This window comes from Artemia sp. Qi Xiang Cuo, chromosome 3 (genome assembly GCF_049724085.1).
Source record: "Artemia sp. Qi Xiang Cuo chromosome 3, ASM4972408v1, whole genome shotgun sequence".
Lineage (NCBI taxonomy): Eukaryota > Metazoa > Arthropoda > Branchiopoda > Anostraca > Artemiidae > Artemia > Artemia sp. Qi Xiang Cuo.
In genome coordinates, this window is record NC_142796.1 from 78,903,589 (window position 1) to 78,925,244 (window position 21,656).

Below are 21,656 nucleotides of genomic sequence, written 5' to 3' on the forward strand. Positions count from 1 at the left end.
AGTTATCGGATTGAGCTGAAATTTCGAGGATAAGCTCCCGGGCCCTACGAAAGCTTAACCTCTAAATTTCAGCCCAATCGGACAACGTTAAAGGGGGGCTGTGGTGGGAGGGTCCAAACTTCCGGCCCAGTTTACCCCATGAAGATAAAGTCGGAGGAGGATGAAATTTTGCAAGTTTCTTAGTTTGAGCTTGGGCTACAAAATGCAATTACCGCCGTCTCTCTGCGACCTCTAGGACCTGAAATCGCTTAACATTGTGGTGGGTCGCCTCTTTATAGAGGCACAAGTGTGCCTCCTTGATTTTTCTTTACTAGATTTCAGCTATATCCGTTGAAACTTTCATAGTCCCCATTTATAATGAACTATATCGATCGATTATGTATGTCTTCTATTATCTTGTCGAAAGATAAATGCGTATAAATATTGCATTCATTTTCATTTATTACTTCATATATGGTTACTACCTACGATTATGACGTCATTCATCAGAATTGGCCATAAAAATGCTTTTTTTTTTTAGTGGAAAAATTGACTCTATTTAAAATAAATAAAAAAAAATATTTACAAATGGCTCTAGATCTAGTAATATCCTTTAAAATGAACCAGTGAATAACTCTTTGTGATATTCCAGTGCCAAGCCATTTGTGGAAAAGAAAAAAGAAAAAAAAGATGCCGTTTAGGCAGAATGATGTTGTAGTTGTAAATTTTCTTGATTTTCAAGCCAATATATTTCTCTTGTTGTTTAATCCACGGGACAGAAGCCAAGTTTCCCATATAGGGGTTTCGGACAAGGCGGTTCTAATAGTGTACTTATAGTTCTGCTATGAGTCTATTTTTACGAGTTATGGGTTATTATATTTCTTAACATTGGACGTGATCGTCTTTTACTAGGTTGCTTGCTACCGCTGCAACCCGGATGGAGCAGCCTCACGACAAGCCGAGTCAATTTTGCGTTGGACTTGGACCCACTTACTTCTTGAAGCTCAGAGCTTAGCTAGATATTGAACAAAAAAAGAAATAATCGCCTGCTGAGTTCAAACATCGTTCCAAATTTATGCCGAGATTATTATGATAAAAATAAATATATATTGATGAAATATTTTTTTATTCTGAAATTTTTGGTTTTGGTATGTTGTGTAGTTTTTATGTTTTCGTGTTTTTTATTATTTTTGTTGCCATGTTCTTTTTTATTGACTACGAAATATGAATTTGGACCTTTGGGACTTGTGTGAGGAATGTTTTGTAATTATTTCGTATCTATTATCTATTGTTCCCCATTCGTTCCTTGACTTCAAGATATGTAAAAAATTTGGTCTCTTATATTATAGAATTAAGTAAAAATAAGACCAACACTTTTCTCCTCTTTTTATGCCTTAATGACTCTTTTTAATCTACCAGTTTTATTTGTTTTAATTTTTTTGACGTGTCATGAATTGTAAATGTTCATACATGTTTTTGAATTTTTTTATTGAGTTTTTTTTTCTTTAAAATTATGATAAAATGGCAGAACGTTCTATTGCCAGTTATATATGTATGATTTTTTAAAAACCCATTTTGAATATTATTCTTTTTTTTACTCAAGCACGAATTCGGCATAGCCCGGCTTGCGATAGCTATTTTCCAAATAAGTCTTATCTCTTATCTTTTGACTACCCAGAAATTAACAAATAGGGTTTAGTAGCAAGATATTTGCCGTTATTTTTAATTTTTCTTTATCTTAAACTGTAAAAAGTTTTATTCTCTGGAGATGCCTGACAGATTGTCTTATTGACCTCTTAAGCTCTGGAAAATCTCATTGTTGACATTTCTTCGTAACCCTTGAATGCATTTTGAAAGCTAGAGATCATATTTTTTAGCCCTCCGTCTTCTCAAGAAGAATCCAAACAAATGAACATCTCTGAATGTCTTCCCCTTGGATTTCTGTCATGTCTTATTTTCTCAGACTTTCGTAAAACAGGAGAGATGGTAGGAAGAAAACTCAGTTAAAAACAGGCAAGTTTTCTATTTGCAGCCTATTTTTAGAAAAACCACCACTTGAATCTTTGTTTTTCTTGTGGTCGTTTTTAAATGATTCAATTAAAATGGGACATTTTTCACGACGGCAAAAGCAACTTATCTGAGGTACAAACTGCTTCATCATTATTGCCACCCACTGCCAGTTGCGCTTAAAAATCTTCCAAAATAACACAAAGTCAAAAGCATAAAAAATCGTGTTCCTACTTTGATAACTCCTCCCTGCTGAAAAAACAGATAGCACCTCCCCAAAGAGTAACATAAAAAACATCAGCTTAGTGTTTGGATTTATTATAGCTACAGTTACACTTATAGTTACTACCAATGGCAAAGAAGAATCACCCAAGAATCATCTAAAAGGTATAAAAATGGTCTAATACGCATATTTGATAAACTCACTTTTTTGTTTTCAGGAACCCTTTGAGGTTTCTTAGCGGTATTTGTATAAAGAGACTTGTCTACAATCAACCCATGAAAGATTATAAAAAAAAAGGAATGAGAGTAGAAAAAAGCATCATAAATGTATTTCTGTGGAGCTTCTACTGTCGATTACTAGTGACAAATATAAGACGTTCCTTAGAGAAACCTTCTTCACTCGCTACGGTCAGCCATTCGGGCTTTCGGGCCTCAGACATTTTTGGCTCTTCTGCATCCTCGGTTTTTTTTTGGTCTTTCAACCTTTAGTTTCTCTATCAGACTTTTTTTGGAACGGCACTACTATATTAGGAGTAAAATTCTAGCCATAGCAAAACCTTATTTAGATATTTATTGCAAATATACATTGATAACTTTATTATTCTTAAGGCAAAACGTCACTGCATTATTATCTTATTTCAAAGCATGAAAATATTCATAAGATACATGAAAATATGTATGCAATTACTTATGGTCTCATATATCCAGTTTATACATTTTTTTTTTTTTAATATTTCTCGCCTAATTCTTGAATTAGGCAAATCGCTAGACATAAAACAAACGGATAATCGCTGGAATGTGTCTGTTTTCTATGCAAATGGGCGTTTATATATTGTGTCTGGATCAATGTTGTCTGTGTCTTTCTGCTCACTGTATTTGGTTTTTGTATCTCAGAACAAATCCTAGGATGTGTATATAATTATTCCTCCTCTAAAATGTGTACAGATATTTTAAGATTTTTTTGAGGTTCACAAAAGATTTCTTTATTTGCCAAACTAAAGCTGATATTTTTGTCAAGCCTAATGGTTTTGCAATCATATTCATACTTTTCTTGTAATTCTACTTTTTTTTGAAATTAATTTCTCCCCCCTCTTGACTTAAGGCTCTTGCTGTTGGAAAAAAAAAAATCTACTTAGGTGTCCACTATTAACATTTTAATCAAATTTTTTGAAGGATATTTCGTTCTTGACTTGTTTTCTTTTGCCATTCGTTTTCTTCTTTTATTTTGCTGACTTCAAATGGTTATGTTTTTTCCTTTTGCAACAGAAAAGACTTGGTGGAGGTCTTTTCCAAAATATCTACCTTATATTTTCGCTCTATTGACGACTTCTGATCCAAAGTTGTGAGCAAAGCTGTTTTAGATTGTTTTTTTTTTATTTCTGCGAAAAAGACATGCAAATCTCAATTGTGATTTCCATTTTCCACAAGATAAAAAATCCTCATTCTCTTTGATACAATATAGTTTTAGGCACCCTATAGGCCCTTTAAGGGCTGAAGTGTAATTTGGCCTTTGCTGAAAACGTTTCTTTTTCCATCAGCGTGTTTCAAGTATATTCGCAATATCAGCGATGCAACAAAAAATAATATCACATGGCTATTCATCGTTTACAAGATAGAGTAGTGCTATCTCTTTGCCTCTCAGACCCTCTAAATAGCTTGAGTGACGTTTGTAGTTTGAGTGCCAATCGGATGAAAAAGTTTTTGACTTTTTTTGGGCCCTCTGCCTCCCTTCCTTTTCTGACAAAATACATGTTTTTCTTTTCCCAGTGAGTGATCCCTAAAAGTTTTGATTCAGTCGGAAACCAACGATCAAACATTCCCCCCTGTCCTACTTTAAAACCTATCTGTAAACAATTGATAATTTGCACTATTCACTTCCATTGCTTCAAAGGCTGAGGGGGGAATCAAGTCTTTGGGACTGAGGGCCCGAGGTCTGAGGGGGGACTTTTGGTCAATTTGGGACAAATGGCCCTTTCAAATTTTTGATCCAATATAATGAGGTGCTATGGGGGGGGGGTGGAGGAGGTAGCAAAAAAATTGCAGAAAGTTGGTCAGTTGCACTCTAATCACTTTCGACGCTGAATATGGGCCTTAGGACTTGAACTTGGTATGACCATCCTTACTATACGAAGGGGTCCAAATACAAAGGACTTAGCGCTAGAGCATTGCCTCTGATATACAGGTATATCCGAGACTGAGATTGAAATCTTCTGGAAGGTCATTTAAATCAAAACTGTGAACATTGCTAGTACCTCGCACTCATTAGAGTGTTACACTACATTAGGCCAACACAGTGGTGATAGCTTGCTCTCCGTTTGCCACCTGCTAAGATCCTCTCAAACACTTGTTATTTTAGTCATATTATCAAAGCTTACTAAAAGTGCTAGGCTGGTTCCAACAGAAATTCCTCCGATTGTTATAAATTTTACGTTTACAATTATTATTGTGTTTATTTCTTTTGAACAGGGGGGTTAAAATCTTCGTTGAACTATAATTCGTCCTTTCACAATCCTCTTTCGTCTGAGCCTAAAGCGGATATTTGACTCGGTAAGCTTATGTTTGCTTATGATGTTCTTAGAGCAAATTTATGGGATACTACACTGTGGATTCAAAATCATTAGCTTCAACATCACCATCAAAACTAACTGGTTGTCATAAATATCCATTTTTATAATCTTCAAATCCTCTAAGAATATAGTCCCTGCTATCATCAATGTGAGCACTACTCTTTGCCATATAAAATGTAACCATAGTTATACACACAATACAGACTAACAATGAAGTCAGAAAACATAGTGGAAACATAAAAACAAAGTCACTAATACCAGACGAGCAGTTCTGCTCGTCCGTTCCATTCTTACAGTGAATAATCCCATCACACCACAGAGCGTCACTAAGGCATCCTACATCTGGACAGTAAGAATGGCAGTGCTGAAATGCTTTTAGAGCTTTCAATTCTACCCACTGGATTGAAAAATTTATGCTCATAGTAGCAACAACTTCTAAAATAGCAGCCACTGGATTGGATAAGTTTTGCATCTTTGGTGTTATCACAGTCATTGGTCCGTCGGTAATCCATTCGGGGCATATTGTATTTATTAATAAGCCACTAGAAGTGTACACATAAATTTTATTTCCTTTTGGACATTCAACGTCGAATCCGTTTTCCTTAAGGACATCAAACCCTGGAATTTGCACAGAAAAATAATGATCTAGATGTGACGAATTGATTACAACCGTGAATTTTTTGCATGGTCCTGAGGCATTAAAGTTTAAAGTAGTATTTCCAAAATTAGAAGATAACTCTTTATTTATTCTACACTGAGCACTGCTATGGTATGAAAAATCAATCTGAAGGTAGATACTTTCAGGTAAATCATCATAAGTCATGTTAATGACTTTGTATTGTAAGCGGACGGATTGTAAACTAAATTCATATGAAACGGGATACGAAGGTGGTTGAAATGAAAGTTTTTCAACCCAAATATTTCTCCCAATATCTTCGAACACTTTCAACTCACTTTTGTTTGAACTAGAACCAAATATTTGTAGTTTTAAATATTCATTTGGTAAAATAAAAAATTGATATTCACATATAAAATTACGACTACCCCCACTTCCAAACAATAATATATTACTGGGAGTCTTTAAAATTCCTTGCGTCCTTGAAGAATTTAAAAATGAGTTACATTCATTTGAAAAATCCACTATTTCAAGGTCAAACTTGAATAACAATTTATCTCTAAAGGTCCAATTGTAAAACTTGAAAGCTATTCCAAGCTCACTTGAATTGCTAATCAGACTTTCTGAAGCAAGAGAGCATGGTCTTGTAGGACCCTTTAAATTTACATGATGACAAGAGAGGTTCAAATTTATTTCACAGCTTTGTAGCAAAGTGTCACTGCCATCCTTCACAGATAAACAAACTTGTGACTTTTCGGAGACAGAAGAAATATAATATTTTCGAATTTTTAACCATACAGCTTTGTTTCTGTAGCTTTTTAGTTTGTAACCATAAAAGAAGTTTCCAATACCTATGAAGTTTTCAGGATTATAGATTGTGACTATATTTTTTAATAATGGTATTGTTCTTATGGTAGTTTTATTCATGGTTCTAATTTTATCTGTTTGTATCATATCTGAACTTTTGTAGCGAGCTCTTTCAACTGAGCTCATCAATGAAGTTGCATTGACTTCTTTTCTGAGAGCACTGTTTAATTGTAGAGAGTTTCTATCTTTAAATGTCATATTTCTTCGCAAAATCTCATTTTTGAATGTAGATTTTCTTTCGTTTAGAATTACGTTATCGTTTGAATAGGCTGGCGGAAGTCTGACAATTTCCAAAACCTCATTTTTGTTCATCATAGCACCTATTGTGGCCATATCCACAAAAAACACTTCCGCTATTAATTTGAATCCCGGTGGATATCTTAAAGGAAGAGGATGATGAAAATTTCCTACTGGATCAGATGTGAAAACGAGGAGGAATTCGTTTCCCGAGCTGACGAGTGAAGGCATTAACAATTCACCACAAAGTTTCCCAATTAGTTCATGGCTGGTTGTAGCTCCATTGAAGATTTCAAGGAAGTTGTTTCTGCACCTGGAGGTGGAATTCAAACTTTGGCCAGCAATTGTTTCTTCAGATGGGTCTAACTCTAAAAAATAATAAGAAAATTTCTTAGTTTGGTCCTTAGTAATTAACATCGATGTCCAAAATCAATAGATGCCAAATAAATTTCGCAAAGACGTCACCTCATCTGCACGATAAGGGCACAAACTAAAGAATCTAAATATTACAGAAAAGTGAAAAACACAGTTTTGAAGTTGTCTCTGGAGAAGACAATGAACTTTAAAATAAACTCAATTTGCCTTGACAGTCTTTTATTCTAGGTCATAGCGATGAAGGGCATGTAACTTATAAAATGGCTTGATAAGAAGCAAGGTATGACAAATTCAAAACATAATACTTTAAAAACTGAATGAAAATGGACAAGGACGATCCATCAATAAATTTTCAACAAAACATGACAAAGAAAATGGCTAATAACCCTTACTACATCAATTTATGATGTCAGGAAACTGGTAGACGATATTTTCCAATGTAAATTATAATTTGCACCATCAGTTTTCACTTCATTTCCTTATCCTTCATCTGCAATTACTTAATCTTAAATTTTATGATCAGCTTGTTTTGACTGTAAACATGATAAATAAAATATATAAAAAATTAGGATGATTTTTCTGTTTTTTTCTTCTTCTGAATTTCTACTAGATTTTTAGGTTTTCTATCCATATAAAGAGGCATTTGTACAATATTTAAATATGTACAATATTGTACAATATTGAAATTTAAATCATTTTCTCTTTCCGTCATGTCCTTTTGTAATATTCACGCAACAGCAAAGCAATTTCTAACGATGGCGGTCTAGAGAAAAGAGTATCTTAGAAAGCCTCGCCTTATAAAATTTAAAAGCGTTTAAGATTATTGAATGTAAATTCAGTGGCTTGACCCATCTGTAGTAAAGCTGCTTACTGAAACTAAATAATCTTCATGAATTGTTTATTTGATATTGTCTTCTTGTTTAAAATTACTTTTAACTCTTACTTTTAAGAATATCTAGTTGTTTTTTATTCAGCTGAACCTGGCAAAGCAAAGTTTTTCTAATGGATGTAAAGAGCGAAGTTGAAACTTAAAACGAATAGTTGTTATTGCTTCTGAGCGTTTGCTACACATTTTGCTACATATGCTACGTTTGCTACATATGAAACTGGCTTGAATAAACAGACCAGAATTTTGAAAAACTACCGCATTGCTCAAAACACAAAACAACACATTTTGTTAAGAATGTAAATTTAAACCACTTCAGGATGTCTTGCAGCAGAAAATAAAGTATTTTAAGATATTTATACATAATTTGGATTCGCTTAATTTGGTACAATTCGTAGATTATCATTTTGTAAAGGAACCTCAAGAGAAGGGGTCTGGTAGAAGTACAATAATGCGAAGACCACTCTTTGGCTGCTAATTTTAGTAAAATGTAGAGTGTAGGTGGCATTTAGATTTTTGTAATGTTTAAAAGTAGTTTTTTCTTAATGTTAGTACCACTGAGAGGAGAGGAGGTGGGATTAAAAAAAAGAAAAAAAAAGAGAGAAGGGGTGTGGCTAGCGTTGAAGTAATACTTTCGTCGGAAATTAACATTATAGCTTATTGCATTTCTAAAGATATAAATTTACGTAGCTAAATGCTGAATATGAAACGTTTGAGACGGAATTGGATGATAAATTTGTCTGCGATTTTTGTATGATTTTAGGATTTCTCAGTTGCAGAATGAATGTCTTCGTTTTTATACTTGAATTTTGTAGCGAATTTAATTTTTATACTAAAGCTATATTTTTTATGACCAGTGATAAACTATTAGAGCTTAACAAAACATTCTCTTATTTTCTGCAGGCTAATTAAAGAGGTTCTCTCTTAAAACAGCTTCCTCTTTTATTTTATGTGGGTCTTTCGCTTTCAGTAAAGCATTAATTTTTTAGAAACTCTACAAACATACATATATCACGAATCCGTTTTATATAGCTGGTTTTATGGTTATACGTTGCATATGATTCGAAGCAATAATTTTTGTTTGTCTTGAACTTAATCATCATTTTTTACTTCAATAAAAAAATTTGTTCTTTTTAGTTTAATTTTGCCCTTTTTGTACCTTTACATACAAAACAAAATTGATCAAAAGATCTTTTACTTGGGGGATGATTCAAAGAAGGTCAACACCAGTTTTGTTAAAATAGAGCTTTGTATATAGGTTACACGTCCTACCTCTCTGAAAATTTCCCACATCGCAGCTGATTGTTCTCAATCTCCCCATTGTGGACGCTGTGGTGCCGAAGACCATACCTCAAGCAAGGATCTTCCTTGCAAAAGCAATATTTTCTGTGTATTTTTCAACAAGAAAGGCCACATTTGTTGTAGCGTGAGATGTCTAGCCAATAACTCGCCATCAAAATGAACGCTGCACCCAGAAATGTCTCGTATAATGTTGCATCGAAGAATCTGAATGGTAATTTTCTGAATTATTCTGCGTTCTTAGAAGAACTAATGCCTGAATATGACCTGGTTTGTGTTCAAGAACATTTATCTACTTCTCTTAGTCTGAAATTATTAGATATATCCCCAAATCGTAGAGTCTTCTCTGTCCCTGCGCACCGACCACGAACTCGCGGTCGCCCTTCCGGTGGGTTGGCCACTTTTTGTGAAAAGTGGTTTTCTGTGTGCGTCCCGTGATTTTCTTGCAGTGAGGATTAATAATGTGATTTTAATTAATGTTTATAACCGGTCCTATGTCAATCTAACAGGCAATCTAACGGTCTTATGTCAGTTTAAAATTTTTGTTCAACCTGCCTAGGACTCTAGGCAGGCGTGCCTTTCCAAAAGGCTTGAATGCTAAGCGATGGACATGGGCTAGATTGATACACCGTTTGAAAATGAAAAAAAGAATATTATTGGTATGTGTATAGCGCATGGTTACTGCTAGGGAAACAGTGTAAATCATTCACGGCTTTAAGCATCCGTCAGTAGTTTCTAAGGCAAGAGAACAATTTGGGACAATTTATTGAGGCGCCCACCTGCCCAGAGTCTCATGCCAGTGACCCAAAAATTTGAAAAATTTGTGAAAAGTTAAAATTTGCTCAGAAAGATGGACTGAGCTGGGGCATTGAATAGATACTATTTGCAAAGTGATTGATGACGGTGGGAATCCGTGAACAAATGCTAAATTGAGATAGGAATTTGGAACAATATTCGGGGGCGCCCACCAGCCCAGAGTCTCGGGCAAGTGAGTGAAAAAAAAAATTTGAAAAATTAAAATTTTTTCAGGATGCGGGGCTGAGCTTAGGCAATGAATAGGTACTATTTGGAAGATGAAGATAGCTTTAAACGATTGTTTGCCTGTTATTCCAAGCAAATTAATGCTCCTGTGTCAATTCTAAATTCTTGGTCAACCTTTCTAAGACCATAGGCGGGCGTGCCTTGTTTGCCTCTCATTCCAAGCAATATAATGGCCCTATGTTGATTTTAAATTCTTGGTCAACCTGCTTTAGACTCTTGGCAGGCATGCTTTTCCAAAAACTAACACACAAGTACTTGTACAATAAGGGAGTCATACTTACTCCCACCTCATTTACCCGTGCCATTTAAACATGTTTGCCTCTCAATTACTCGGACTATCTGTCTTGGGTTTTTTCCTACAATTAGCCATGTGTTGATGCCTACTGCAAAATACTTGATTTTCAATTCAACATTTTTGCCTCTCAATTACTCGGACTATCTATCTTGGCTTTTTTCTTACAATTAGCCATATCTTGATGCCTACTGCAAAATACTTAATTTTCAATTCTAAATTTGAAATCAAGATTTTGAATTGAAAATCAAGTATTTTGCAGTAGGCATCAAGACATGGCTAATTGTAGGAAAAAAGCCAAGATAGAGAGTCCGAGTAATTGAGAGGCAAAAATGTTTAAATTGCATGGGTATAATGAAGGGAGTAAGTATGGCTCTCTTATTGGACAAGTACTTGTGTGTTAGTTTTTGGAAAGGCACGCCGGCCTAGAGTCTCAGGCAGGTTGACCAAGAATTTAAAATTGACATAGGACCATTATATTGCCTGGAATGAGAGGCAGACAAGGAATTGATGTTGAATTTAAAGTCAAGTATTTTGCAGTAGGCATCAAGACATGGCAAATTGTAGAAAAAAAAGCCAAGATAGATAGTCCGAGTAATTGAGAGGCAAAATGTTTAAATGGCACGGGTATAATGGCGGGAGTAATTATGACTCTCTTATTGGACAAGTTCTTGTGTGTTAGGTTTTGGAAAGGCCCGCCTGTCTGGAGTCTCAAGCCTGTCTAGACCGTTAATTTTAATTAATGGATCATCGAAGCGAGAAATCGGAGAGACTTTTTGCATGTAGTTTGACTCGGCTAGCTAAATGTCTCGAAAACGTGAAAAAAAACTGGGATTTTCTTGTGTTATAGCGGGTGGTTTGAACTTTTACTTGATAAAGAAAAATGAAACTGCATCTAGTCGTGTGACTCTACTTTATGGTTTGGTGGACAGTGAATATATACTCGCATCAAATAAGGACTTTTCTTATATCCACAATAGTGGATATACATCTAATATCAACCATGTTGTCCATACCCCGTCGGTCTCTGTTTCTGAAGTAACCGTTTCGGACTCTTGTTTTACATTGGATCATTTTCCGCTTTCTTTTGTTTTTATTGTGAATGCTCTTCAAGTTCGTCTCCTAGTCCGGGGGCGAAACGGTTTTATTTTGTTTATGATTGGGAGCGTGCTTCTAGGGATGGTTTCCAAAGTGTTAGTGATAGTATAATAGATAAAATTAGAGTCCCGTTTGATTTGCTTATGAATAGTTCTAAAACTAGTCTACTCGAGTCTCGACTTCGACTCAAAACGTATTGCAGTGAGCTAACTGACGCATTGCGTGTTGCTGAAAAGTCAGCTGTACCTACTAGAAAAGTAAAGACTGATTCAGAAATTCCTGGCTGGTCGTCTAATGTCAGTTTACGGAATGCTTTTAATTCTGCTAAGTTGTCGCTTTCTATCAGGCGGGAAACCGGTTCACCGCCTGATGGTTGGCTGAATAGGATTCGGATTCTAACGAAACAACGATTTGCAAAGGAGCTTTCTTTGCATCGTGGTTCTTTAATTGCAGTCAATTCTGAAGCGGTTCGTTCGAATCCGAATAAGCTTTGGTTGGCATTATTTAAGGATTCCCGCGAAGATCCACCTTCGCAAATTCCTTTACTATCATAGATTGATCCTTATCAAAATGAATTCTTGCCACCAGGCGCACAGCTTCTGGATGGTTTTAAAACTCTTCTTGATGATTTTTTTTCACGTGCAAGAAATACCAGTGCTATTATTAAGAAAGTTATGATATATTTGGCTGTTAAAAAGCTGAAGAAAAACCAATCGTGAGGGTTTTGATCAGATTTCGGGTCAGTATTTATTTTTGTGCAGCGATTTATTTTTTTAGCACCTTGTTCCACTTTTTCAAATTGTTTTTAACCCAGGAATAGTACCAAATTCTTTTTGTATAAACTCCCTGACGCCAATTTTGAAAAAGGGTAAAGCATCGTCAGAGTACTTTTCATACAACCTGATAACTGTTGCATTTACCTTTTGAAAGATTTTTGGTTTGTTTATTGTAAATGAGGTATAATCAAAATACATGATCCAAGATCATAAGTTTGCGTTTCAAACTAGCATGGTATACGGGACTGAGCATAGTGCTCTGAGTTCGTGTATCATTTATGCAGAGAACCGTTATAAAATACTAGCACTAGCGCCATGTGATGTCAAACGTTTTTCTGGGTCATTGATGCTTAATAATATAGTATTAAATATAAGTGTAAGATGTGCTCATCCTGGTTTTTTGGCGCTACTCTAAAATGTGTATTTTCGTTTAAAAGCTGATCTTTCGATTCCTGTAACCTTTGACGCGAGACATATCCCATTAATTGATTGTGCCAATGAACTGTCCCCACGTGGCAACCCTATGTTGCCAGTAAAAAAAGGAGTAAGGCAGGGTGCTCTTACCTCACCGACGGCATTTAACAATAGCATTGTTAAACCTCAGTCTAATACCCTGACTATATGTATTCTTCTTGGGATCGACATCTCCCTGATTTGTTACGTAGATGGTGTCTTTAGTCTAATCCATTTTCAGTGTCGCCTGGAAGAAAATTTTTTATAACTCATGAGAACTTATCATAAAATAGGCCTCCACTTTAATACTGATAAATTTACAGAGTTGTTGTTTGATTCAAAAAAAAATGAATACGTGCCAGTTCGTTTAAGTGATGGCAAATATGAGCCATTTAATTTCCTTTTGGAGGTGGGTTTTTTCTTTGGGAAAGCAATTACTGAAACCTACGTCAGCTCCGTATGCTTTACTGCCACAAATGCGTGTCGCACATCTACAGATGTATTATTTTAAATAAGCGAAAATTTCATCGCCAAATTCTATCACGACTTTATAACGCTATGGTACTCCCTCATTTACTCTAAGTGCTGGCGAATTTTTACTCTGAGTGATAGGTGTAATCTTTGAGCTACATATTAAAAAAATATAAATGTTTTTACTTTCATAACTTTAATAAATCAAATAATATTAACATTTTGATTACTAAATATCAGCAAATGTATTTTAAACTAACAATGCACATTCATTTGTATTTTTTTCAGTAAAGTGCAAATTATATTCTGGCCTTGGGAAGGCATAGGAGATTTGAGACCAACTTATGTTAATCTCTGCTCGTTTTGAGTTTGACTCGGTTATTCATTGTAATTTCTGTTCGTTTTGGGTTTCATTTATTTATCGATGCTGATTTGTGGTAGTTTCACGCTTGGTAGAATATTTGATAGTATTTTTGCTCATTTTTTGTTTAATGGAGTTCTTTACTTTTCTTTGAAAAACATTTTTTGTCGAAAAAGTTTTTTAATTAATTTCTGTTCGTTTTATATTGACATAGTCTTGTCAGGGAAAAAGAAAATAATACTTTAAACCTTTTCGTTTTTTTTAAGACTTTATAGTTTGGCCTGCTATTTCTACGCCGGAGAAAAATTTTCAGCAATTTTTAACAACATACCCCCTTTTAAAAATCTGAGCACAAATAGTAGTGTTTAATTTAGTTTCATACCTCCTCTAGTTGACCTGAAATGGAAAACTTGATACCGTTCGCAAAAAAATATGTTTACACTCTTTGATAGCTTGGACACACTTACGCTATTTTGATTTCGTTTAGTTTTAAGAGCAGAAGTAGCCCCAAAAGTTTGAACATAATATCCTCAGTCGTTTTGGGATACTGCTGAGATGCCTTATTGGGAATTAACATTAACACAATGGATTTTGATTTAATCTTAAGGCAACATTTAGATTTTAAACATAATGGGAAAATGGTAGGGGGGGCGTGGGAGAGGGACTAGTTGCCCTCCAAAACTTTTATCTATTAAAAAGCGCATTACCCCCTTCCTATTTTCAATCGAATGAACCCTTTTCAAAGTTCCTACGACAAGTCCTTCGATACGAAGTGCCCTGGTCTAAACAGCAACAACATCAACAAATAATACATTATACCCATATCGATCTTTACTATAAAAATGTCAAGCCTTCCAATCATTTTCGACTATAAAAACGGGCACTAGGCCTTTCGATTTTGAATCAAATGAACCCTTTTTGAGTTTCTACGACAACGTTTTCTATAAACACCTTATATGCCCCCAGGGCATAAATTACAACCCTTACTCTAAGGGCTGTTAGGGTGGTTGTCGTGCTCTAAGACCTAATTTCCAGAATTTTCAACTACGTTAAACAAAATGGCTATCCCAAAATTTTGATTGGATGTGTTTGGGGAAATGCTGGGGGTGAGAGGAGCGTTAGTCATTCTCCAATCACTTTCAAAAATAAAAAAAATGCACTAGCCCTTTCAATTCCCAATCAAATGAACCCTTTTGAAGTTTTTAAGATAACGCTTTCAATAAAAAATCTTATATGCCCCAGGCCCTAACTTAAGACCCTTGCCCTGAGGGCTGGAGGGGTGTCATCCTCAAAGACCTAATTTCCAAAACTTTTTACTACGATGAACAAAATGGCTATCTGAAAATTTTGATTGGATGTGTTTGGGGGAATGGTGGGCATAAGAGTGGGGTTACTTACCCTCCAATCACTTTCGACTATTAAAAAGAGCCCTAGCTCTCTCAATTTCCAATTGAACGACCCCCTTTTTAAGTTTTACGTCAACTCTATCTATAAAAATCTCATATGCCCCCAGGGCATAACTTACAATCTTTGCCCTGGGGGCTCTGGGGGGTTTTTCATTCTTAAATACATAATTTCCAGAACTTTCAACTACGTTGCACTAAATGGCTATAACTAAATTTTGATTGAATGTTTTTGGGGAAATGGTGGGCGTGAGAGGGAGGTTAACTACTCTCCACTCACTTTCGACTATTAAAAAGGGCAATTTCAATTTCCAATCAAATGAGCCCTTTTTGAAAAATTTCTATAACAACTTTCTATATAAACCTTAAATGCCCCCAGGCATAACTTAAAACCCTTATACTGAGGGCTCTAAGGGTTATCAGCCTAAAAGACCTAATTTCCAGAACTTTCAACAACGTTGAAAAAAAAGTATATCTCAAATTGTGGATTGGATTTGTTGGGGAAAATGGTAGGCGTGAGAGGGGGGTTAGTTGCCCTTCAATCACTTTTGATTATTAAAAAGGGCACTAGCCTTTTCAATTTCTAATTGAATGAGCCCGTTTTGAAGTTTCTACAACATTGCATTCTACAAAAACTTTATATACCCCCAGGGAATAACTTAAAACCCTTGTCCCCGAGGGTTGTGGGAGGGGGGATGGGTTGTCATCCTTAAAGATCTAATTTCCGAAACTTTAAACTACTTTGAATCAAATGGCTATCTAAAATTTTTGATTGGATGTGTTTGGGGAAAAGGTGGGCGTCAGAGGGAGGTTAATTGCCCTCAAATCACTTCCGATTATCAAAAAGGGCACTAGACCTTTGAATTTCCAATCGAATGAGTCCCTTTTGAAGTTTTTACGACACCTCTATCTATAAAAACCTTATATGTCCCCAGGGCATAATTTACAACCTTTACCCCGAGGACTCAGGGGGGTTTGTCATCCTTAAATACAAAATTTCAAGAACTTTCAACTACGTTGAACACAATGGGTATCTCTAAACTTTGATTGAATGCTTTTGGGGAAATGGTGGGCGTGAGAGGGGGGTTAATTACTCGCCACTCACTTTCAACTGTTAAAAAAGGCAATTTCAATTTCCTTTCAAATGAGCCCTTTTTGAAATTTCTACAAAAACTTTCTATATAAACCTTATATGTCCCCAGGGCATAACTTACAACCCTTGCACTGAGGGCTCTAAGGGGGCTATCAGCCTAAAAGACCTAATTTCCAGAACTTTTAACTACTTTGAGCAAAATGAGTATCTCAAAATTTTGATTGGATGTGCATGGGAAAACGGTGGGTGTGAGAGAGGGGATAGTTGCCCTTCAATCACTTTCAACTATGAAAAAGGGCACTAGCCCTTTCAATTTCCAACTGAATGAGCCCTTTTCTGAAGTTTCTACAATATTGCTTTCTATAAAATCTTATATACCCCAGAGCATAAATTACAACCCTTGCCCTGAGTGCTCTGGGGGGGGGGGGTCGTCATCATTAAAGATCTAATTTCCGAAGCTTTTAACTAAGTTGAATAAAATGGTTATCTAAAAATTTTGATTGGATGTGTTTGGGTAAAAGGCGGGCGGGAGAGGGGGGTTATTTGCCCTCAATTCACTTTCGACTATTAAAAAGAAGACTAGCCCTTTGAATTTCCAATTGAAAGAGCTCTTTTTCAAGTTTCTACGGCAAAGATCTCAATAAAAACCTTATATGCCCCCAGGGCATGACTTATGACACTTGCCCTGAAGACTGTGGGGGAGTGTCCGGCTCAAAGACATAATTTTCTGAATTTTAAACTGCGTCGACCAAAATGGCTATCTCAAAATTTTGGTCGGAGGTGTTTGGGGACCTGGTGGGCATGGAAGGAGTGTCAGTTGCCTTCCAATTCCTTTCGGCTATTAAAAAGGGCACTATCCATTTCAATTTCCAATCTCAAAATTTTGATTGGATGTGTTTGGGGAGAAGGTGGGCATGAGAGGGGTTAGTTGCCCTCAAATCACTTTCGGCTATTAAAAAGGGCACTAGCCATTTGAATTTCCAATCGAATAAATTTTTTCTGAAGTTTCTACTACAACACTTTCTATAAAAACGTTATATGCCCCCAGGGCATAACTTACAACTCTTGCTCTGAGGGCTGTGGGGGAGTGTCATCCTCAAAAACATAATTTCTATCTGGAAATCAACTACACTGAACAAAATGGCTATCTCAAATTTTTAATAGATGTGTTTCGGGACATGGTGGGCGTGGAAGGGGTGTTAGTTGCCTTACAATTCATTTCGGCTATTGAAAAGGGCACTAGCCATTTCAATTTCCAATCGAATTAGCCCTTTTTGAAGTTTCTAGGACAACGCGTTCTATTACAACTTTATATGCCCCAGGGTATAACTTACAAACCATGCCCTGAGGGCTGGGGGGGGGGTTCATCCTCAAAGACCTAATTTCCAGAACTTAAAGCTAAGTTGAACAAAATGGCTATCTCAAAATTTTGACTGGATGTGTTTGGGGAGATGGTGGGCGTGAGAGGGGGGTTAGTTGCCCTCCAATCACTTTCGACTATTAAAAAGGGCACTAGCCCTTTGAATTTCCAACCGAATGAGCACGTTTTGAATTTTCTCCTACAGGAATTTCTATAAAAACCTTATATGACCCCAGGGCATAATTTACAACCCTTGCCCTGAGGGCTGGGGGGGAGTGTCATCCTGAAAAACACAATTATTATCTAGAAATCAACTACGCTGAAGAAAATGGCTGTCTAAAATTTTTTATAGATGTGTTTCCGGAAATGGTGGGCGTGGAAGGGGTGTTAGTTGCCTTCCAATCACTTTCAACTATTAAAAAGGGCACAGGCCATTCCAATTTCCAATTGAATGAGCCCTTTTCGAAGTTTCTACGACAACTTCCTCGATACGAGGGGCCCTGATCTAAGAGGAAAAAAAAATAATACATTGTAAGAATATAGTTCTTATATGCCCCCAGGACATAACTTAAAACCCTTGTCCTGAGGTTTGTGGGGGAGTATTCTCCTCAAAAACATATTTTCTATCTGGAAATCAACTACGCTGAACAAAATGACTATTTCAAAATTTTGATTGGATGTGTTTGGGGAAATGGTAGGCGTGGAAGGGCTGTTAGTTGCCTTCCAATCGCTTTCGACTATTGAAAAGGACACTATCCATTCCAGTTTTCAATCGAATGAGCCCTTTTCGAAGATTCTACGACATCTCCTTTGATACGAAGTGCCCTGGTCTAAACCAAGCAAAAAAAAAAAAAATTTTGCCACCATCGTTCTTTACTTAGCCAGCGCTATTGCAATGCCTATGATAGCATCAAAAAACTTGTGTAAAAAGCACCACTTACAGCAAAATAAGCATAGCATAGTCTATAAAACAATGAAAGAGAAGAGAAACCTTTCGGTTCCCATAAGACGTGTATCTGTCTCTTATTAAAATTAACTAGAAAAAATTGCATAAAAAAAATCTGAGCAGTTTGGAGCAGTATGTTTTCTATTAGTGATCACATCAGTCATAACAGAACAAAAAAAATATCGAGGCTGATCAAGGTTTACGAATAAGAGGAATTTTAATACTCCCCCTTCCTCCCTTTCAAACCCTCTAAACAGCTTTAGTTTCATTTGTGAAAACTGTGTGGAATTTGAACTGTAAGGTTTCTATTCCTCAAAACAAAAACAATACAAAAAGGAAAGAGAATCACCATAATAATCAAGACTACTTATGAAAGTAGATTGAACTAATGAAAGTAAATTGATTTTTGAACTAATACAAGCAGAATAATTTTTAAATTTGTAATTGTATCAATCCCTGGAAGTGTAAGTGCTTTGATATGTTGCAATTATAAAAGAAAAATGCTTAGAATAAATTCTATTTTCAGTAAAACGCAAGAAAATCTTCTTTTTCCGATCTTTTGTAAACTAAATTTGTGCTCGTTTTTACTCAATTTAGTGCTTTTATTGCATAACAACAGGAATATTTCTAAGCTTTTTCAGTATTTCTGCCTTAGAATTAAGATTTTGAATTTCTATTTAAATTTTGGAAAACTCTTTAGTAAGATTTTTTTTTATTTAAGAGTAGTTTTTACCCAAAAACCTCTAATAACAGTTTAACTAAAGAATTCCGGATGGACGGGCAGGTGAATTACTATTTAAATGTATTGGCATCCAAATTCCTATTCTTGGCAATTTATGCTCTTTTATGGGGTCGAAGCCTTCATGACTCCAACCACTTAGAGAACCTTGAATATAGACTCATATCAATTCAAAAAATATAAACTTTCTTATGTTTTGTGTTCGATAGGAAAAGAACAACATTTGACCCACTTGAGGGTTGTAAAAATTGATAAAACACATTTTTTTTTCAGATATTCTTTTCCTCTTAGGATCGTTTTGCTGAGTATGTATACCCAGAATGTTTCTACACAATAAAAAAAAAGCTAAAAAAGAAAGTTAGCTGCAAAATTGATATTGAAAACTGGAAACCGATTTCAATTTTATGTTTTTTTTTCAAAAATATTAGAAGAAGTCGTCCACAAACGCCTTAGCGATTTTATCTAGGTGAATAGTTTGCTTAGTGGGACTCAATTTGGATTCTGTAAGGGACACTCCACAACGCATGCCTTGCAGCATTTGGTGTAGTGCGTTAACGGTGCGTTGGATAAAGGCTATTTGCCTATGTTGATTTTCATTTATATTAGAAAGGCATTCGATACCTTAGATTTCAAGATCTTGCTTGACAGACTGAAGTGTACAGGAATTCGTGACACCTCCCTTCTGTGGTTGGATAGTTATCTTCATGGAGGATCTCTGCGTGTAGTACTAAAGGATGTGCTTCGTCTGCTTATCCATGAAAATGTGGAGCACCGCAAGGTTCGGTTTTAGGTCTCCTGCTTTATCTTGTGTATGTCGACGCAGCGCACTTTTATCTTCAAGACGTCTGTGTTACTACGTTTGCTGATGATACAGCTTTTACAGTGTGTGCAAAATCAAATGAAGAGCTGGTATCGAAAGCTAATGATGTGCTAAGAAGACTGGAGATTTTTATCAACCTCAGTTTACTGTGTGTCAACGTGAAAAAAACTTTCCTAATGACTTTCTGCAGAGTAGGCAAACCTTTTGACACTAGCGGTCTAGTTATACTGTCTGGGAAGCCGGTGCAGCAAGTTAATAATATACGTTACCTGGGATTTTGCATAGACTCAAACCTTTCATGGAAGCATCATAGTGATGTTATTTCTGCCAAGATTTCAAGAGGAATTGGGATGCTCCGTAGACTTCACCACGTTTTGCCAAAGCGGATTCTTCTGATGATTTACCACTCCATTGTCTATCCATACATATCATATGGTTGTCTGATCTGGAGTAGTAACTTTTACAGCAACTTCAAAAGAGTTTAAATTCTTCAAAACAAAGCAGTGAGTATCATAGGCAACTATGTGAAAGATGTGACCGATACAAGCACTTGCTTCAGGACTTTAAATTTGCTCAATGTGGGTCAACTACGTGACTATCAGGCAGTAGTTTTTGTCTTCCAGTGCGGGCATAATCTAGTGTCAAGTATTTTTCGTGATATTTACCGTGCTAACTGTGATATTCATGCATATGATATCAGGAACAGTAGAAATTTGGTGGTTGAGCTTAGAAGTAACGCGAGATCCGGATTCCGACTGCAGTTTCTTGGAACTGCCGTCTGGAATTCTTTACCAGTAAGCATTAGAGTGGCTGGACATCTTTTGGATTTTAAGAGAAATGTATAAGAATATTTATTAAAAAATGGTTAATAAATCTGAATTTAATTTAATTTATTATTATCAATATAATTTATTTATTAATTAATGAGGAAGGGGTGGTTGGGAGGTTTGGGTGGTTGGGGTGGCAGGGAGTAACGGGTTGATGAGATTGGTAGGGCGGAATGGGTGGATGGGGTGGTAGGGTGAATTGAGATGGTAGGGAGGAACGGGTGGATGGGAGGTCCTGGGGTAGGGAGGTCGTGCGGTAGAAGTTAATTTGGAATTGATAATGTGAAGGAGTAGGCTATGCTTTGTTTTTTCCCCCATTTTTGCTTTAGTTTATTTAATTGTTGTTTGTTCGTGTTTTTCAAATGGCCATCCCTTTTACTGCACGTCAGCAAAAACTTAGGTTTTTTTCATTAGTGCAGTAGTTCTAAATTATGAAGTGTTATAATCGTGCTTATTAATGAAGTACAGTAAGAAAGTAAGAATTATTGAGGTCCCCTCCTCTTGGTCTAAAGGACCTTTACGTCTAGGTCAATCTTGAAAAGTAAAACCTGTTGGTTGAACTTCAGCCACCCTGTATATGTAAAAACAACCCACCCCTAAAAACATTTTTTGGTTTTCATGAAGGTCTACATGCCCTATAAGTTACAAAGCTAGCAGGGTTGAAATAAAAAGGTTAAGCTCATTTTCGGGCATAGAAAACTGATTTCCCCAAGATTAGTTTCAAAATTTATCTCTGCATTCTTAGTTTCTGTTAGCCTTTAATAATAATAATAACAATAATTTATTATAAGCCGAAAAACAGACCATACAGAACAATGTTCTTAATTACACTCCACAAGAAAAATAACATAAATATCAAGTTTCAATTTTTGATGTCAACGCTTCATTTACGCATTTACATAACTGCCTGATTGTCCTTTT

At 35.9% G+C, this 21,656-nt stretch overlaps 1 protein-coding gene across 1 annotated transcript in view; it reads right to left on the minus strand.

Annotated features, from left to right (window-relative positions):
* Positions 1-4,292: 4,292 nt before the first annotated feature.
* LOC148954576 (uncharacterized) overlaps positions 4,293-21,656 on the minus strand; it is a 308,983-nt gene continuing 291,619 nt past the window's right edge. Inside the window, exon 7 of the mRNA XM_089087156.1 lies at positions 4,293-6,863. Within this exon, the coding sequence (XP_088943282.1) occupies positions 4,861-6,863 (2,003 nt within the window). The 3' untranslated portion in view covers positions 4,293-4,860. The remainder of the gene's footprint in view (positions 6,864-21,656) is intronic.